The 14,435-nt window shown below is 43.9% G+C and overlaps 2 protein-coding genes across 3 annotated transcripts; one reads left to right on the top strand and one right to left on the bottom strand.

Annotated features, from left to right (window-relative positions):
- The first annotated feature begins 3,307 nt into the window (after positions 1-3,307).
- Positions 3,308-7,482, top strand: LOC124039624 (vesicle-associated membrane protein-associated protein A-like). 2 transcript variants are annotated; one of them, XM_046355797.1, is made up of 7 exons: positions 3,308-3,506; positions 4,175-4,327; positions 4,582-4,685; positions 4,953-5,033; positions 5,549-5,773; positions 6,171-6,347; positions 6,520-7,482. In XM_046355797.1, the coding sequence occupies exons 1-7, from the start codon at positions 3,449-3,451 to the stop codon at positions 6,679-6,681; spliced, it is 960 nt and encodes a 319-aa protein (XP_046211753.1). In that variant the 5' UTR covers positions 3,308-3,448; the 3' UTR covers positions 6,682-7,482. The 2 variants fall into 2 exon arrangements, with proteins under 2 accessions (XP_046211753.1, XP_046211754.1); XM_046355798.1 differs by lacking the exon at positions 5,549-5,773 and having other exon boundaries at positions 3,313-3,506.
- On the bottom strand, positions 7,476-12,775 carry LOC124039623 (protein APCDD1-like). The gene is made up of 5 exons (XM_046355796.1): positions 12,312-12,775; positions 11,791-11,986; positions 10,835-11,381; positions 8,786-9,107; positions 7,476-8,682 (listed from the first exon to the last, which is right to left on the bottom strand). The coding sequence occupies exons 1-5, from the start codon at positions 12,355-12,357 to the stop codon at positions 8,225-8,227; spliced, it is 1,569 nt and encodes a 522-aa protein (XP_046211752.1). The 5' UTR covers positions 12,358-12,775; the 3' UTR covers positions 7,476-8,224.
- Positions 12,776-14,435: the final 1,660 nt, after the last annotated feature.

The following is a 14,435-nucleotide window of genomic DNA, read 5'->3' as shown; positions in this document are numbered from 1 at the left end:
ATGTAAGAAGGCGATGAATGTTATGCGCTCGGTCTCTGGTTATGAATGGGATGATGATAGACAACCGTTGATGGATATTTATGGAGCTCTGATCAGGAAGACAATTGATTACGGGTGTATAGTGTATGGAACAGTGCCAAAGACTTGGCTTCAGAGGCTGGACAGAATCCAGTATTTAGCTTTAAGGATATGCATTTATATCAACATCTGTATGTGCCTTACGACTTGTCATTAGCTTATTGAGTTAAGTAAAATCAAATCAAATTGTATTTGTCACATGCCCCGAATACAGCAGGTGTGGACCTTACCGTGAAATGCTTACTTACAAGCCCTTTACCAACAATGCAGTTCAAGAAATAGAGTTAATAAAATATTTAAATAAACGAAATAAAAAAATTGAATCAATGAAAAAGTAACACAAGAAATGTACATAACAATAATGAGGCTATATACAGGTGGTACCGGTACCGATGTCTATGTGCGGGGTCTATCTCAACCACACTGCACACTGCCCTAACCCATCTGGACAAGAGGAATACCTACGTGAGAATGCTGTTCATCGACTACAGCTCAGCATTTAACACCATAGTACCCTCCAAACTCATCATCAAGCTCGAGACTGGGTCTCGACCCCGCCCTGTGCAACTGGGTACTAGACTTCCTGACGGGCCGCCCCCAGGTGGTGAGGGTAGGTAACAACATCTCCACCCCGCTGGTCCTCAACACTGGGGCCCCAAAAGGGTGTGTTCTGAGCCCTCTCCTGTATTCCCTGTTTACCCACGACTGCGTGGCCATGCACGCCTCCAACTCAATCATCAAGTTTGCGGACGACACTACAGTGGTAGGCTTGATTACCAACAACGACGAGACGGCCTACAGGGAGGAGTTGAGGGCCCTCGGAGTGTGGTGTTAGGAAAATAACCTCACACTCAACGTCAACAAAACAAAGGAGATGATCGTGGACTTCAGGAAACAGCAGAGGGAGCACCCCCCTATCCACATCGACGGGACAGTAGTGGAGAGGGTAGTAAGTTTTAATTTCCTCGGCGTTCACATCACGGACAAACTGAATTGGTCCACCCACACAGACAGCGTCATGAAGAAGGTGCAGCAGCGCCTCTTCAACCTCAGGAGGCTGAAGAAATTTGTCTTGTCACCAAAAGCACTGACAAACTTCTACAGATGCACAATCAAGAGCATCCTGTTGGGCTGTATCACCGTCTGGTACGGCAACTGCTCCGCTCACAACCGTAAGGCTCTCCAGAGGGTAGTGAGGTCAGCACAACGCATCACCGGGGGCAAACTACCTGCCCTCCAGGACACCTACACTACCCGATGTCACAGGAAGGCCATAAAGATCATCAAAGACAACAACCACCCGAGCCACTGCCTGTTCACCCCGCTATCATCCAGAAGGCAAGGTCAGTACAGATACATCAAAGCTGGGACCGAGAGACTGAAAAACAGCTTCTATCTCAAGGCCATCAGACTGTTAAACAGCCACCACTAACATTGAGTGGCTGCTGCCAACACACTGACTCAACTCCAGCCACTTTAATAATGGGAATTGATGGAAATTGATGTAAAATATATCACTAGTCACTTTAAACAATGCTACTTAATATAATGTTTACATACCCTACATTACTCATCTCATATGTATATGTACTGTATATACTGTACTCTATATAATCTACTGCATCTTTATGTAATACATGTATCACTAGCCACTTTAAACTATGCCACTTTGTTTACATCCCCTACATTTCTCATCTCATATGTATATATACTGTACTCAATACCATCTACTGCATCTTGCCTATGCCGTTCTGTACCATCACTCATTCATATCTTTATGTACATATTCGTTATACCTTTACACTTGTGTGTATAAGGTAGTTGTGGAATTGTTAGGTTGGATTACTCGTTGGTTATTACTGCATTGTCGGAACTAGAAGCACAAGCATTTCGCTACACTCGCATTAACATCTGCTAACCATGTGTATGTGACAAATACATTTGATTTGATTTGATTTGACTGGCTTCACACTCCAGTACAGTAGGTGGCGGTGTATGTACCTGTCAGTTGGTTGCGATACGGCAATAAAACTTGAAGGAGAAGATGAAGAATTCCCACAGATGTTATAATACACATAGTTGTTTCCCATTAACGTTACGACCGAGGAAATGTTTGTAATGACCTGTCAAGCACACCCGGTAATGTCGGAAATAGTGTCAATGGAATACATGGTCTTTCCAGTGCATCTAATAATGCTAAAGCTTCATCAGGGATTTAATGTTGTCTCGACATTTATGGCGGCTTATGGTAGAGAAATTAAGGTTCAATTATCTGGCAACATCTCTGGAGGACATTCCTGCAGTCAGCATGCCAATTGCACACTCCCTCAACTTGAGACATCTGTGGCATTGTGTTGTGTGACAAAACTGCACATATTAGAGTGGACTTTTATTGTCCCTAGCATATGGTGCACCTGTGTAATGATCATGCTGTTTATTCAGCTTCTTGATATGCCACCCCTGTCAGGTGGATGGATTATATTGGCAAAAGAGAAATGCTCATTAACAGGGATGTAAACAAATTTGTGCACAAAATGTGAGATAAATAAGTTGTTTGTGTGTATGGAACATTTCTGGGATCTTTTATTTCTGCTCATGAAATATGGGACCAACACGTTACATGTTGCGTTTATATTTTTGTTCAGTGTGTGTGTGTGTGTGTGTGTGTGTGTGTGTGTGTGTGTGTGTGTGTGTGTGTGTGTGTGTGTGTGTGTGTGTGTGTGTGTACATACATACATACATACATACATACATACATACATACATACATACATACATACATACATACATACAGACACACACACACACACACACACACACACACACACACACACACACACACACACACACACACACACACACACACACACACACACACACACACACACACACACACACACACACACACACACACACACACACATACATACATACATACATACATACATACATACATACATACATACATACATACATACATACATACATACATACATACATACATACATACATACATACATACATACATACAGTGTATTTGCCCCTAATGCAATTATCCAGTCTTATAAATCCCCAGTGGGATTTTGTCAAATAATAAATTATATAACATTCTAACCTTGTTTAGCATTATCTAGTCCAAATATGGCACTATTTGTATACGTTTCAATGGGGGGATTTTATTTTGAAGGCGAACACAGGTAAGAGCACTTATTTCGCGGTGACGTGCATTTTGCCCTGCTGCGCGCTTCCTTAACAACTCAACTGTACTCGTGTTCACGTCTATTGGCTCAGAGTGACTCGTTTCCCATATAGGTGATTTTACACTGACCTGGCTCCTTGGAACGGTTTCAAACAACACAATTCACACGAAATGTCTAAATTGGAGCAGGTCCTTGATCTTGAACCACCGTATGATCTCAAATTTAAAGGTAAGATAAGAGTACTGTCGGTAGCTAGCTAACGTTACCACCTGTACTGCTAACGTTACAGGCTGTAGTAGACGCTTTCGGGAGTGGTAGCTATCGTTACCACTACAGCTCCCTGGACCGGGGATGTGTAGCTACAACAACCCCACTGACACAGCTTGTATACCGCCGCCATTTTGAGATGGAAGCGAGGATATATGGGCCTACCGAGTTACAGAGATATCACTTTAACAGTACTGTACTTTCTAATATTCTAACCAACCTACTGGTTTTGGAAGGCGTATGCTCTCTAGATCGGTATGCTAGCTAAGCAACACATTCTGATTCGACCAGACATTCACTGATTCATTTATTTGCCAGGGTCAGTGGCAAGGCTGCAATTGCGGTTGTGAATGGGAGCAAGCTGATTGACTGACAGCTCATATGCTAGTTATCCCACACATTGACACATTGCATACCCCATTTCGCTATGCCCAGATAGTGCATGTATTGTTATAGCTACATGTGTATCTGAGCCTAGATACTCTGTTTTCAATGGGTAATTTTACTAAACAGTAAACAATCTTCCATAATGTGTAGCAACTAGTCTGTTGGTTGTCAATTTTGTGCCTGTTGTGTGCCATCTTCACGTGAATCCATTGACCCTCAACACCATCTCCTCTCCCATGCAGGTCCCTTCACAGAAGTGGTGACCACAAACCTCAAGCTCAAAAATCCCTCTGACAGAAAAGTATGCTTCAAAGTGAAGACGACTGCACCTCGCCGGTACTGTGTACGGCCCAACAGCGGCATGATTGAGTCAGGAGCCACTGTCACTGTTTCTGGTAAGGCTTTGTATCTGCAGACCTTTGTCAGTGTGCTGCCAAATATGACAGAGTATCACTCAAGCAACCCCTTTTCGTCAACAACACTAAACAAGAGCAAATTATATCCTGTCACTATTTCTACTATAATTCATTGTGTGACTTTGTAAATGCAGAAGAATCAAGCATGTACATGTCAAATGCATCTACCAGTACGCGTATATGTAGGCATAGTTGTTGACCCAATTTTGACCCCATATCTTCTGCCTCCACAGTAATGCTCCAGCCCTTTGAATATGACCCCAATGAAAAAAGTAAACACAAATTCATGGTACAGACAATCTTTGCACCATCCACTGCTACAGACATGGACGCAGTGGTAAGTTTCCTGTCTACATTAGTACTAATTACATTTTGTGCTTTATTCTAGTGGCTATGTCATCAATGGAAAACCTGCTTTTGTTGATCCACAGATTTCAGTACTGTATTTAAATAGCTTTTTATATGATTTCTCCAGCAGAGGGCAGCAAATAGTATATTACACAGCCCCTGAGTGTTGCATGTTTATTGTTATTCCATCAGCGGTCCCTGTGAACAATGAATCCATCTATGTTTACCTTATCTTGTACTTGTTGAATTGCCACAGTGGAAAGATGCGAAGCCAGATGATCTGATGGACTCCAAGCTGAGATGTGTGTTCGAACTGCCCTCTGAAAACGATAAAATGGTAAGTAGTGTGTACAGTAGTAGAAAATAGAACTTCTATCAGCGGCCTTCCAGGGTTCTGGTGTTATACGTCCAATGTTGTACTTTTGTCACGGCCACAGTTCAGTGTTATCTGTCAATACATCTTTTTCACATTCTCTCAGTCTACATGGCTTTCGCTCTCTCCTTACTGCTGTTTGTTCCTTTCTCTGCATTTTATATAGGTACAGTCATATGATTGTTGCCCATATGCGATCTTGTGGATTTTTGTGTGGATAAACTGTAATAACTAGCATTTCTACCTCACAGCTCTCTATTGTCACATCTGAAACACTCACATCATGTAACAATTACAACTTGTTCCTAGTGGTGACAGGTCAGTTTTGTTGGTTCAACACAGTCATTTATAGCAGTGTATAATGTTTTACCCTACAACCAAAGCAGCAATTGAGAACCACTGAACACCCCAAAGTTAAAGAGATGACCTCTATATATCTATGATCATGCATGCTGCATGTGCTTCCCCTCGTGCGATAGCCTAGCGGTAGTGCCAGGGAGACCCGTGGTAGCATCATGGCATTCACCACTCCTGGGCAGACCCCCAAGCTCAGCGCCAGGCACCTGGGGGACAGGGCAGCCCCCACCCCCGGAGAGTACCGCACTCCCCTGTGCAGCTGGCACCACCTGGCAACCCGCTACGACTCCAGCGATCTCCCAGAGTTCATGTCAGCACCCAGCTCAGTGAGAGGCAGGCAGTGGAAGGTTTGTGGCAGAGCAGGAAGTGGCTGTTCAGGGTTAGTTTGGGAAGTGTAGTTTACTCACTGTAGGTGGTCACCGCTCTTCTAGTGTAAATTCTGATTGTAGTAGAATAGTTGTCTGATCAGTGCTAAGTATGCTGTACAGGTATGGTTGTAGCTTTGTAACAATTTAATGTTGGATAACTGTCATTTTGCCATTAGGCCCCTAATGAAAATGTATCACCTCTTCATACTAATTTCAAACAAATTGAAGTTTTCAAAAATATATTTCCATCAATGTAACGGTTTTATGGCATTTGGTCTAAGCGTGTTTAGTTTATTTGGTTGGCATGTACTGCAATGTCGGGAGGGAAACTATGTTCCTGGTCACTTTTGTATTTTTTCACTTTGGCTGCCTCCAGAATGATGTCGATGCAACCAAAGCTGCCCCCGTCCTCAACTCCAAAGCAGATGGCACGTCGGCACCAAGGCCCAGCAGCGCGTCCATGGATGACTCTGAGATGAAGAAACTGATGGCTGAGTGCAAGAGGCTGCAGTACGATGTGGGCAAACTCTCAGACGAGAACAGACAACTCAAGGTATGGTCATAGGTTGTGTGATGTCTAGGGTTGGGGGGATATTAGGATAGTATTATATATTGGTGATAAAAGGTCATATATCCTCAAGGCATAGAGACTAATGTTCTTGTAAGATGATATTGGCCTGGGGCTTTGGCTGTGGTAAAGAAGGATGTGTTTATCTTCCTCTCAGGACGAGGGCCTGAGGATGAGGAAGTCCCACCGGTCAGACGACATGGTCACCGGCTCGGGTGCCATGATGAGCAAACAGCACTCTTCCAGCTCCCTCCCCTCGCTAATGGTCGTCATAGCAGCTATCTTCATCGGATTCTTCCTAGGGAAGTTCGTCTTGTAGGGGTGGGGAGGGGGTGGGCGAGAGAGAAGGAAAGCGGGCCGGCAGAAGCTCTCATTTGTCTCCCAAGACCCTCAAGGTTAAAGTGTGTGTTATCGTTGACCTGCCATTATCAGTGATAGTGTCAGCTCACTGTACGTACATATGTTCTGTGTACCCGAATCATCAACTGGCCTCGCCTTTTACAATCTCACACAGTTAGTACACGTGGGGAAAAACGGAGAGGAATGAGCTTTCTCTGGGGTTTTCTTGGTGGGGGGGGGGGGGTTCTGTTCAGACGTTCTGTTCTTTTTTGGGGGGTGAGGCATCAGGAGAGGGAGGTTTTCTTAACTCAAATTTTACACTTGTTAGAGCATCGAAAACAGGCGAGTCGGGGTACTGGGTTCAAGACTGGTTGAACAATTCTAATGAGTTCTCTTTCTGTGGTTTTAATAAGAGTTGGAATGTTCACTGTCTTGTATGTTATTTTAATCATTTTAATAAAATGGGATGGGGGGGGCCTTCCAAGCAAAAGACTGCTAAATGTTGCTGGATGGCCTCTTACATTGAAATGTAACTGAATTCTTAAATCCTTAATTTTTCTTGAGGAATGTGAAACAATACAGTATGCTGGGAATATAGGTGTCCCCTTCCATGGACATTTCCTGTTTCCTACTGACACACAGAGAATTATTACATTTCTTTCTAGATTTTTTCTTTACACAAGTTATATATCCCTCGTGAGGCAAACGTTGACTGAAAAGATCTATGTTCTTGCAGTCCTGTCCCATTGTATTTAACATTGAAATAAAATGTTTAACATTATTTTTGTGGCAGTTTGTCATCTTTGTGCATCTTTTGTCTTTGAGGAAGAGTGAGGCTCGATTCCATTTGTGTTTGGTGTCCTCCATTCCTTTTAACTCAAATTGCAAACGCCATGTAATTAACATGCAAATGTCATTGGAGTAAGCTGCATGGAGCATGATGCATAGGCTGAGGTTCCATCTCATGGGGCTTGTAAAGGCAATGTTCACGGTAAGTGCTGCATATGTCGGCTCGACATTCCTTAAAAACATGCCACTTTGATACAGAGCCAACTTTTTTTGTAGCATGTTAGGAGAATTAAGTTTAGTTTCAAATCCACAAGGTTGAATATTGACAACTATCATGACTACCTACACAGAGAAAGGAAGAAACCATTAATATGGCAAGGCGAGAGAGTGAGGAAGCCGAAAAGTCACTTGTATCGAAGTGGCATGTTATTAGGATGTCCCATGTCGGCTCAATCGAAATTACTTTTAAATGGCATTGTCGACAAAGTGTGATTGGATTGAATCACGGCCATAGACAACTTGTGTTGGGCCGTGTTCTTTAGCGCACACCGTACGAAAACAAGCATTTTTAGTACAGTAGATCATCATTTCACCTGTCATAGTGTTTCATGCCTACTGAACACGACACTGAATTATAATGTAGTAACTCAACATTAATTACATACACTGTATTAAGAGTCTAAAAGTCCAATGCACAGTCAGTGCTGCTCCACAACATTCAGCCACTGCTAACCCTAGCTGAGATACAGAACGGGTATAGCTGCAATAAGCAGTACTTTGACCACATCCAGCATGCCACCTCTTTCTCCCTGTTTGCAGCAGCTACTCCCCAGCCTATGGAGCTGGTCGGCTTCCCTCCCCCAATCCGTTGGCCCCTGGCCGGCCCCTGTACACTGCACTAGGGGAGCCTGGTAGGAGGTGGCCGTCTTATGGGGCTGGTTAGGGCTGGAGCCATCCGTGGGCCTCTGGCCGTTGAAGAGAAGGAGGTGGTCCGCCGAGTCTCGATCCATGCGGAAGAGTTCGTACTCGGTGTGCGGAAGCCGGATGCCCAGGGCGGCACAGCCATGGGTGGGGGTGACGTCCTGCTCCAATCCCTGGTGCCATGAGCCCTCGGCCCCACACTCATTACCCCGGAAGATATTGAGCAGGGAGGTGGTGGCCTGGTCCATGGGAGTCACACTCATGTGGTCCACTGTGAAGACCAAGAGGGGATAAGGGAGGTTGTTATGCACACTTTAATAATGGCATGATAAGCTGTGATCATACATATATATATTTCTTGGACTAACGCCTACCTGTGAAGACAAACTCTGTCCCTCCCAGGACCCTGGTGGAAAGGACTGCGTGGCTGTAGTGACCTCGTGCGTACAGGCTGAATGTGGGGTGTCTGCACACTGGGTCAGAATAATGCCAGTAATGGCCCTCCCAAGTGCGGTTGTGGTTGTGGAAAACAAAATGGCGGGTGAGGAAGAGGACCCCAGGGCGGACCTCACACCGCTGGCTTACCCATTGGCCCTGTAGTTTGACGGATAGGTTTTCTTCGCAGGGCAGGATGGGAGGATGATGCTGGTCCGCCCTGGCCATGACTCTGCAGATAAGGCAGGTACGCTCATGGCTCTGCAATGGAGAATGTTTTTGAATGTTACATATTGTGAATCAAGAAGGAGAAATACACACACCTGCAAAAGACTGTGGATGTTGAACCGCATCCCATTTCAATGTGTTACATCCATTGTACCATCAACATTATTCAGTTGTTTTATGAAATGTGTGTTTTTAAGAACCTTGCTTACTATAATACAATAAGAGTAGCATAATGTGCTAAAAGGTGAAATAGATATGTCAAAGCAGTTTAATGAGTTACACCATGGTGATAAATAACATCACTGATGCAAACTGAAATGTCAACAGACAACCAATCATGATGATGAAAAACACAAACAAGGCAGTTCAAACTGGAGTCTGTTGTCTGACTCTGACCTGCCCAGCCAACCCAATAAAGGAGAAGAGTGCTGGCTTGGCAGACTGTTTTCTCATGTGTTACTTGGGAGTGTTCCTGGCGCCACTACACATCCTAAATTGATGGCAGCGATGAAAACAATCACCATGGCAAAGAAACAAAAGCTTCTCCCTGGCCTGGAAATTGCACTTGGTGATGGGGCTACTACTCCTCTCTCTCTTCTCTGGACGGGGCTCGTTGGACTTGCAGTGGGTGCCTTCTCTGCCTTGCTCTCAAGTCCTTCATCATTAAACAGAATCAGCCACAGGTGTGTGAGTTTGAAAATGACAATAGCTGGGAAGATGGAGATACAGTTGAATAGACAAATAAAACAAGATATTTCCGCATCCAAAGACTCTGTTTTGGATTATTCCAAACCTTTCAACAGTCTGGTAGACTATACCATCAAAGATGACCCTCATACACAATGACTGCCTTTATGGTTTTTGATCCCTGTTTACACTCATTGGGCTGTGCATACATTCTAGTAAAAAGCCCATCAAGCCCCTGTTATGTGGGGAGCACATTTTAGAGTGTACTCTTAGTGGTTGAGCATCAGATTAACGTTATAGCTGAGCGTACTGTATTCATTCAAGGCTGGCTGTAGCTCTACCACCTTAGCTACCATAGAATGAATGAATCACTTTCAACATAACTCGCCTCAGCTTTTAACTTTTAACTAGAGCTCATTTACATTGCCCTGACACATTATAGGCTGGGAGTTGTTTGTGTTGGTTAAAAAAAAGACATGCTGGTAGATATATGGGTAAATGCTGCGGGGAGACATAAAAGGGATGGATCCTTTTGTATGACGGAGGAGAGGGAGGAAAGGAGGGAGCTTCTGAACTGAAGGCCTAGTTCTATCTCTCTGGTCAGGATCCAGTTTTATCCCTCTGCCCTCGATACAGCCTCAGGCACACACACACTGCCACAGAGTAAGGGCAGGAATTCAGAGCACAGCATACTGCGCCACTATTTGCTATTCTCTTTGAAGAGCGGCTGTGGAAAACCAACCAACGGATGATCACTATCTTCCGTGGGTCCGCTCTGCCGCTGGGTTTGCACAATTCATATTCTCTCCCATTTCGCCCAAAATCAAACACAGAAAGTTTTCGTGTACAAGAAGCTGCAGACAATACTGTGATTGTTGAAAGAAAATACAAGTACACAGCACTGGAATATGATGTATCTCATACTGTACATGTGTGGCATCATTGTACTTGAAAATGAAACTACAGTATCTGCCAAAAGGGATTCTATCTCAGTGGGTCTCAGTATGTAAGTGATGACCCTGAACATAAAAATACAGAGAATAACATACATTATATATCTCTATGACTCTGACCTTGGTGTGCTGCAGGGGCGGCTGGTAGCTGGAGGGTTTGTGGTGGGTCCTCTGGGCTCGCTCAGTGTGGACATCCCCCAGGAAAAGCTCTTCAGTGAGGTCATCAGGGACCTGAGCGCCATGATGGCGGCGCTGCTCCACACGCACCAGCTGCAGCTCATTCATAGTGAAACCCAGCCTGCGGGCACAATCCCTCCCCCGCTCCTTCTCTTCGCCCCACAGGTCATAGCTGATATGGGGCTCCCACGACTCCCCTCCAACCAGGGATGAAGCTCCGCAGCTGGGCTTGAGCCACTGGCTGAGGTTCCTGGCTACCTCAGGGCTGTGGAACACAACCTGGACGCTGTAGAGCTGGTAGTTGGCCTCGGTGCCTCCGCGGACCACCCATGAGGCCTGGCGCAGGTGCAGCTGGCCCCGGGCGAGAATGGTGTAGGTGGGAGAGGAGCAGCGGTTGTCCCTGTAGTGGAACAGGAGGACCTGGAAGGTGTGGTTGTGGTGGAAGAGATAGGATCTGGTGATGAACTCTGGCCCAGGCCTGACCTCACAGCTGACAGGGGGAATAGAGCAAAACATGAATGATATTAGCTTAGACAAATTATTCACTATTCCAGTATTATGCAGTGAGTCAGGTGGGTAACTAGAGTCAAAACCCAACCTACCAGCCAGTTCAACACCTAGTCTTTTACCCTAAGAGGTCTAAAGCTGAACCTGGTGTTGTGCCAAGTAAGTTTACATACTATTATATATTGCAGTGAACTTAACCCAACACTGAGCAACCTCCTCAAGAAGTTTAGATCTCATGTGTCTAGTGCTGCAAGGTACAGGGTTCTCGCTCCAGTCAGGTCTACCCCCTGACTTCACTACAATATATTGACTATACATTCTTAAAATGATGTACATTTTTAATAAAGATAAATAACAAACCGTTTAATGGCGCACATTACACAGTAGTTTACCTGGTGGATACCCAGTGGCCTGCGATGTTGGGTGGCATATGCACTGAGATCTGTCCTCCATGGAGGTGCTTGAGCATGTAGTGACACTGGGACGCAACAATAACGGCATGCCGATCATGCTGCTGCCCATGTTTCCCCCCCAAGGACCTGACACTGGCTCTTATGTCAGAGTGAAGCAGAGAGCCCTCACAACCACCTGTAGGAACAGTGGATAAACTGGGATGTCATTAAAACACGTTTAAATAGTTAGAAAACTCGCAATTATGCATGTTTTAGTAGTCTATTATACATTTATGAAAACTATATTACACAAAATAACATGAAAATAGCATGCTTTGCAAAACATCTATTGCTAAATTCTAGAAAATAAAACAAGAATCCACTACTTTGTTTAAAATCGCATTTTCAGATCATATACGTTTACATTATAGGCTATATCGCCCAATATTGGATATAATAATACAACTATTTAGGATACATATTCACTTGCAAATACTTCCACCTTAATGTTAAAAACTCACCATTGAAAAGAAAAGCAGTAGAGATAATCAATTTGATCAGTAACATTGTTAGTCTTGACTGAGACGACACTTTAAAAAATATTTGAATTAGGTAAGAATCACTCCAATTTCAATGATAGAGTATTGTTCATCGTTAATGAATTGTCTTCCTTCCCATTTGAGCCGTTCGTCACCAACCGTTCATTCCAGAATAATCAAATAGATCATTGAAAATTCCGTTGTCAATCATTCTAAGAAACGTGGCTTGCTGCGCCGATTCGAAATAAAACGAGTTCCTTTCAACAATTTAGGCTACCAATTCAGCAGTTCTTCAATGTTGCTCTTAGATAAATGTTCTTCATTTTGTTATGTTTCCTCTATCCGATTTTTGTATTTTAAATGGACAGGCGCACTCCTCTCTGTCCTCTGTGTCATAGTTGAAGAACACACACACACACGAGTAACATTTTCGTAGGAGGGCACTATCATGCTTTTACTCAGTGCCCACCAACAAACGGATGAGTCAAATCCTAAAGTGAACGTGAGCAAAGTAAACTCCCGCAAGCAAAAAAATAACCAGTGATATGCTTGGGCAGTTTAAAAACAACTGTAGTAGTAGAACACCTAGGTCTGCACTCACAGCACTGTGCCACTGACAATTTCAGCAAAAGTTATAACATATCTTATAAGCAGCTTTTTCATTTTTTCACTTTAATTTTTCACTTGCTACTTTGGTATCACATTTCAGACCAGTGGTATAAATGATTGTTCATATTAAATACTACACATTCAAATAAATAACTGGTCAAGACATTGCCACACCATACATGAATGCACTGTACAGTAATACAGCGGACACATAATTCTACGTTCTACATTTTACATCAGGCTATTGCAATACAAATGCAATAACCAATGCACTCACTATTTGTATTGAAATCTCCTGGGTTATGAATAATTTGGTGGAATATAAATATGCCTTGCAGTTGAGTAGTGAGAGGGATATTTGTCAGTGTGTGGTCAAAAATACCTCTCACTCCAATCTCTCCTCATCTGTATTTCCTCAGTGACCTGATGGGTTTTTCAGCTACATAAATCATTTATCAGTTTGGTTGAGTAAAAACATACAAGAAGCCTACAGTATGAAATCCTGCTCCTGAGGTAAACAGTAAAGTCGATGATCCACCCAAGCTTTTTATCCTAACATTGTGAAGTCCAATAGTAAGATTCTGCAAATGAATTCCTCTCTCTTTCTTTGTTTCTGTCATTTGCCCTCTCCTCCATTATAATGTTATTGCAGTTAGAGAATCAATGCATGCACTGAGATAAAATATATCTGGATTCATTGTATCCACACACATTTATAATGTATCAATGTAAATAATACATAGTGGGTTCTAAATAATTCTATTTACAATATCACTACCAATCATTATGGCCAATCTGGTCTCAAAGCATTTCGTATTATTCTGTACGCAAATCAGAGACACACCATTTAGTATGATTTGTTACGTTACATTTACATTTAAGTCATTTAGCAGACGCTCTTATCCAGAGCGACTTACAAATTGGTGCATTCACCTTATGACATCCAGTGGGACAGTCACTTAACAATAGTGCATCTAAAACTTAGGGGGGGGGGTGGGGTGAGAGGGATTACTTAATCTATCCTAGGTATTCCTTAAAGAGGTGGGGTTTCAGGTGTCTCCGGAAGGTGGTGATTGACTCCGCTGTCCTGGCGTCGTGAGGGAGTTTGTTCCACCATTGGGGGGCCAGGGCAGCGAACAGTTTTGACTGGGCTGAGCGGGAGCTGTACTTCCTCAGTGGTAGGGAGGCGAGCAGGCCAGAGGTGGATGAACGCAGTGCCCTTGTTTGGGTGTAGGGCCTGATCAGAGCCTGGAGGTACTGAGGTGCCGTTCCCCTCACAGCTCCGTAGGCAAGCACCATGGTCTTGTAGCGGATGCGAGCTTCAACTGGAAGCCAGTGGAGAGAACGGAGGAGCGGGGTGACGTGAGAGAACTTGGGAAGGTTGAACACCAGACGGGCTGCGGCGTTCTGGATGAGTTGAAGGGGTTTAATGGCACAGGCAGGGAGCCCAGCCAAGGTATGTCTTAATTTGTGGATGCATATCACACATTTTGTATG

This window comes from Oncorhynchus gorbuscha, linkage group LG07, assembly GCF_021184085.1.
Source record: "Oncorhynchus gorbuscha isolate QuinsamMale2020 ecotype Even-year linkage group LG07, OgorEven_v1.0, whole genome shotgun sequence".
NCBI lineage: Eukaryota > Metazoa > Chordata > Actinopteri > Salmoniformes > Salmonidae > Oncorhynchus > Oncorhynchus gorbuscha.
This window is presented reverse-complemented; position numbering and strand designations above follow the sequence as displayed.

Coding starts and splice junctions, on each gene's coding strand:
- LOC124039623 (XM_046355796.1), bottom strand. CDS start 12,357: ATGTTACTGATCAAATTGATTATCTCTACTGCTTTTCTTTTCAATG. Junction 11,382..11,790: donor GGCCACTGGGTATCCACCAG/GTAAACTACTGT, acceptor TCCCCCTGTCAG/CTGTGAGGTCAGGCCTGGGC. Junction 8,683..8,785: donor GACAGAGTTTGTCTTCACAG/GTAGGCGTTAGT, acceptor TGGTCTTCACAG/TGGACCACATGAGTGTGACT.
- LOC124039624 (XM_046355797.1), top strand. CDS start 3,449: ATGTCTAAATTGGAGCAGGTCCTTGATCTTGAACCACCGTATGATCTC. Junction 4,686..4,952: donor CTACAGACATGGACGCAGTG/GTAAGTTTCCTG, acceptor GAATTGCCACAG/TGGAAAGATGCGAAGCCAGA. Junction 5,774..6,170: donor TGAGAGGCAGGCAGTGGAAG/GTTTGTGGCAGA, acceptor GGCTGCCTCCAG/AATGATGTCGATGCAACCAA.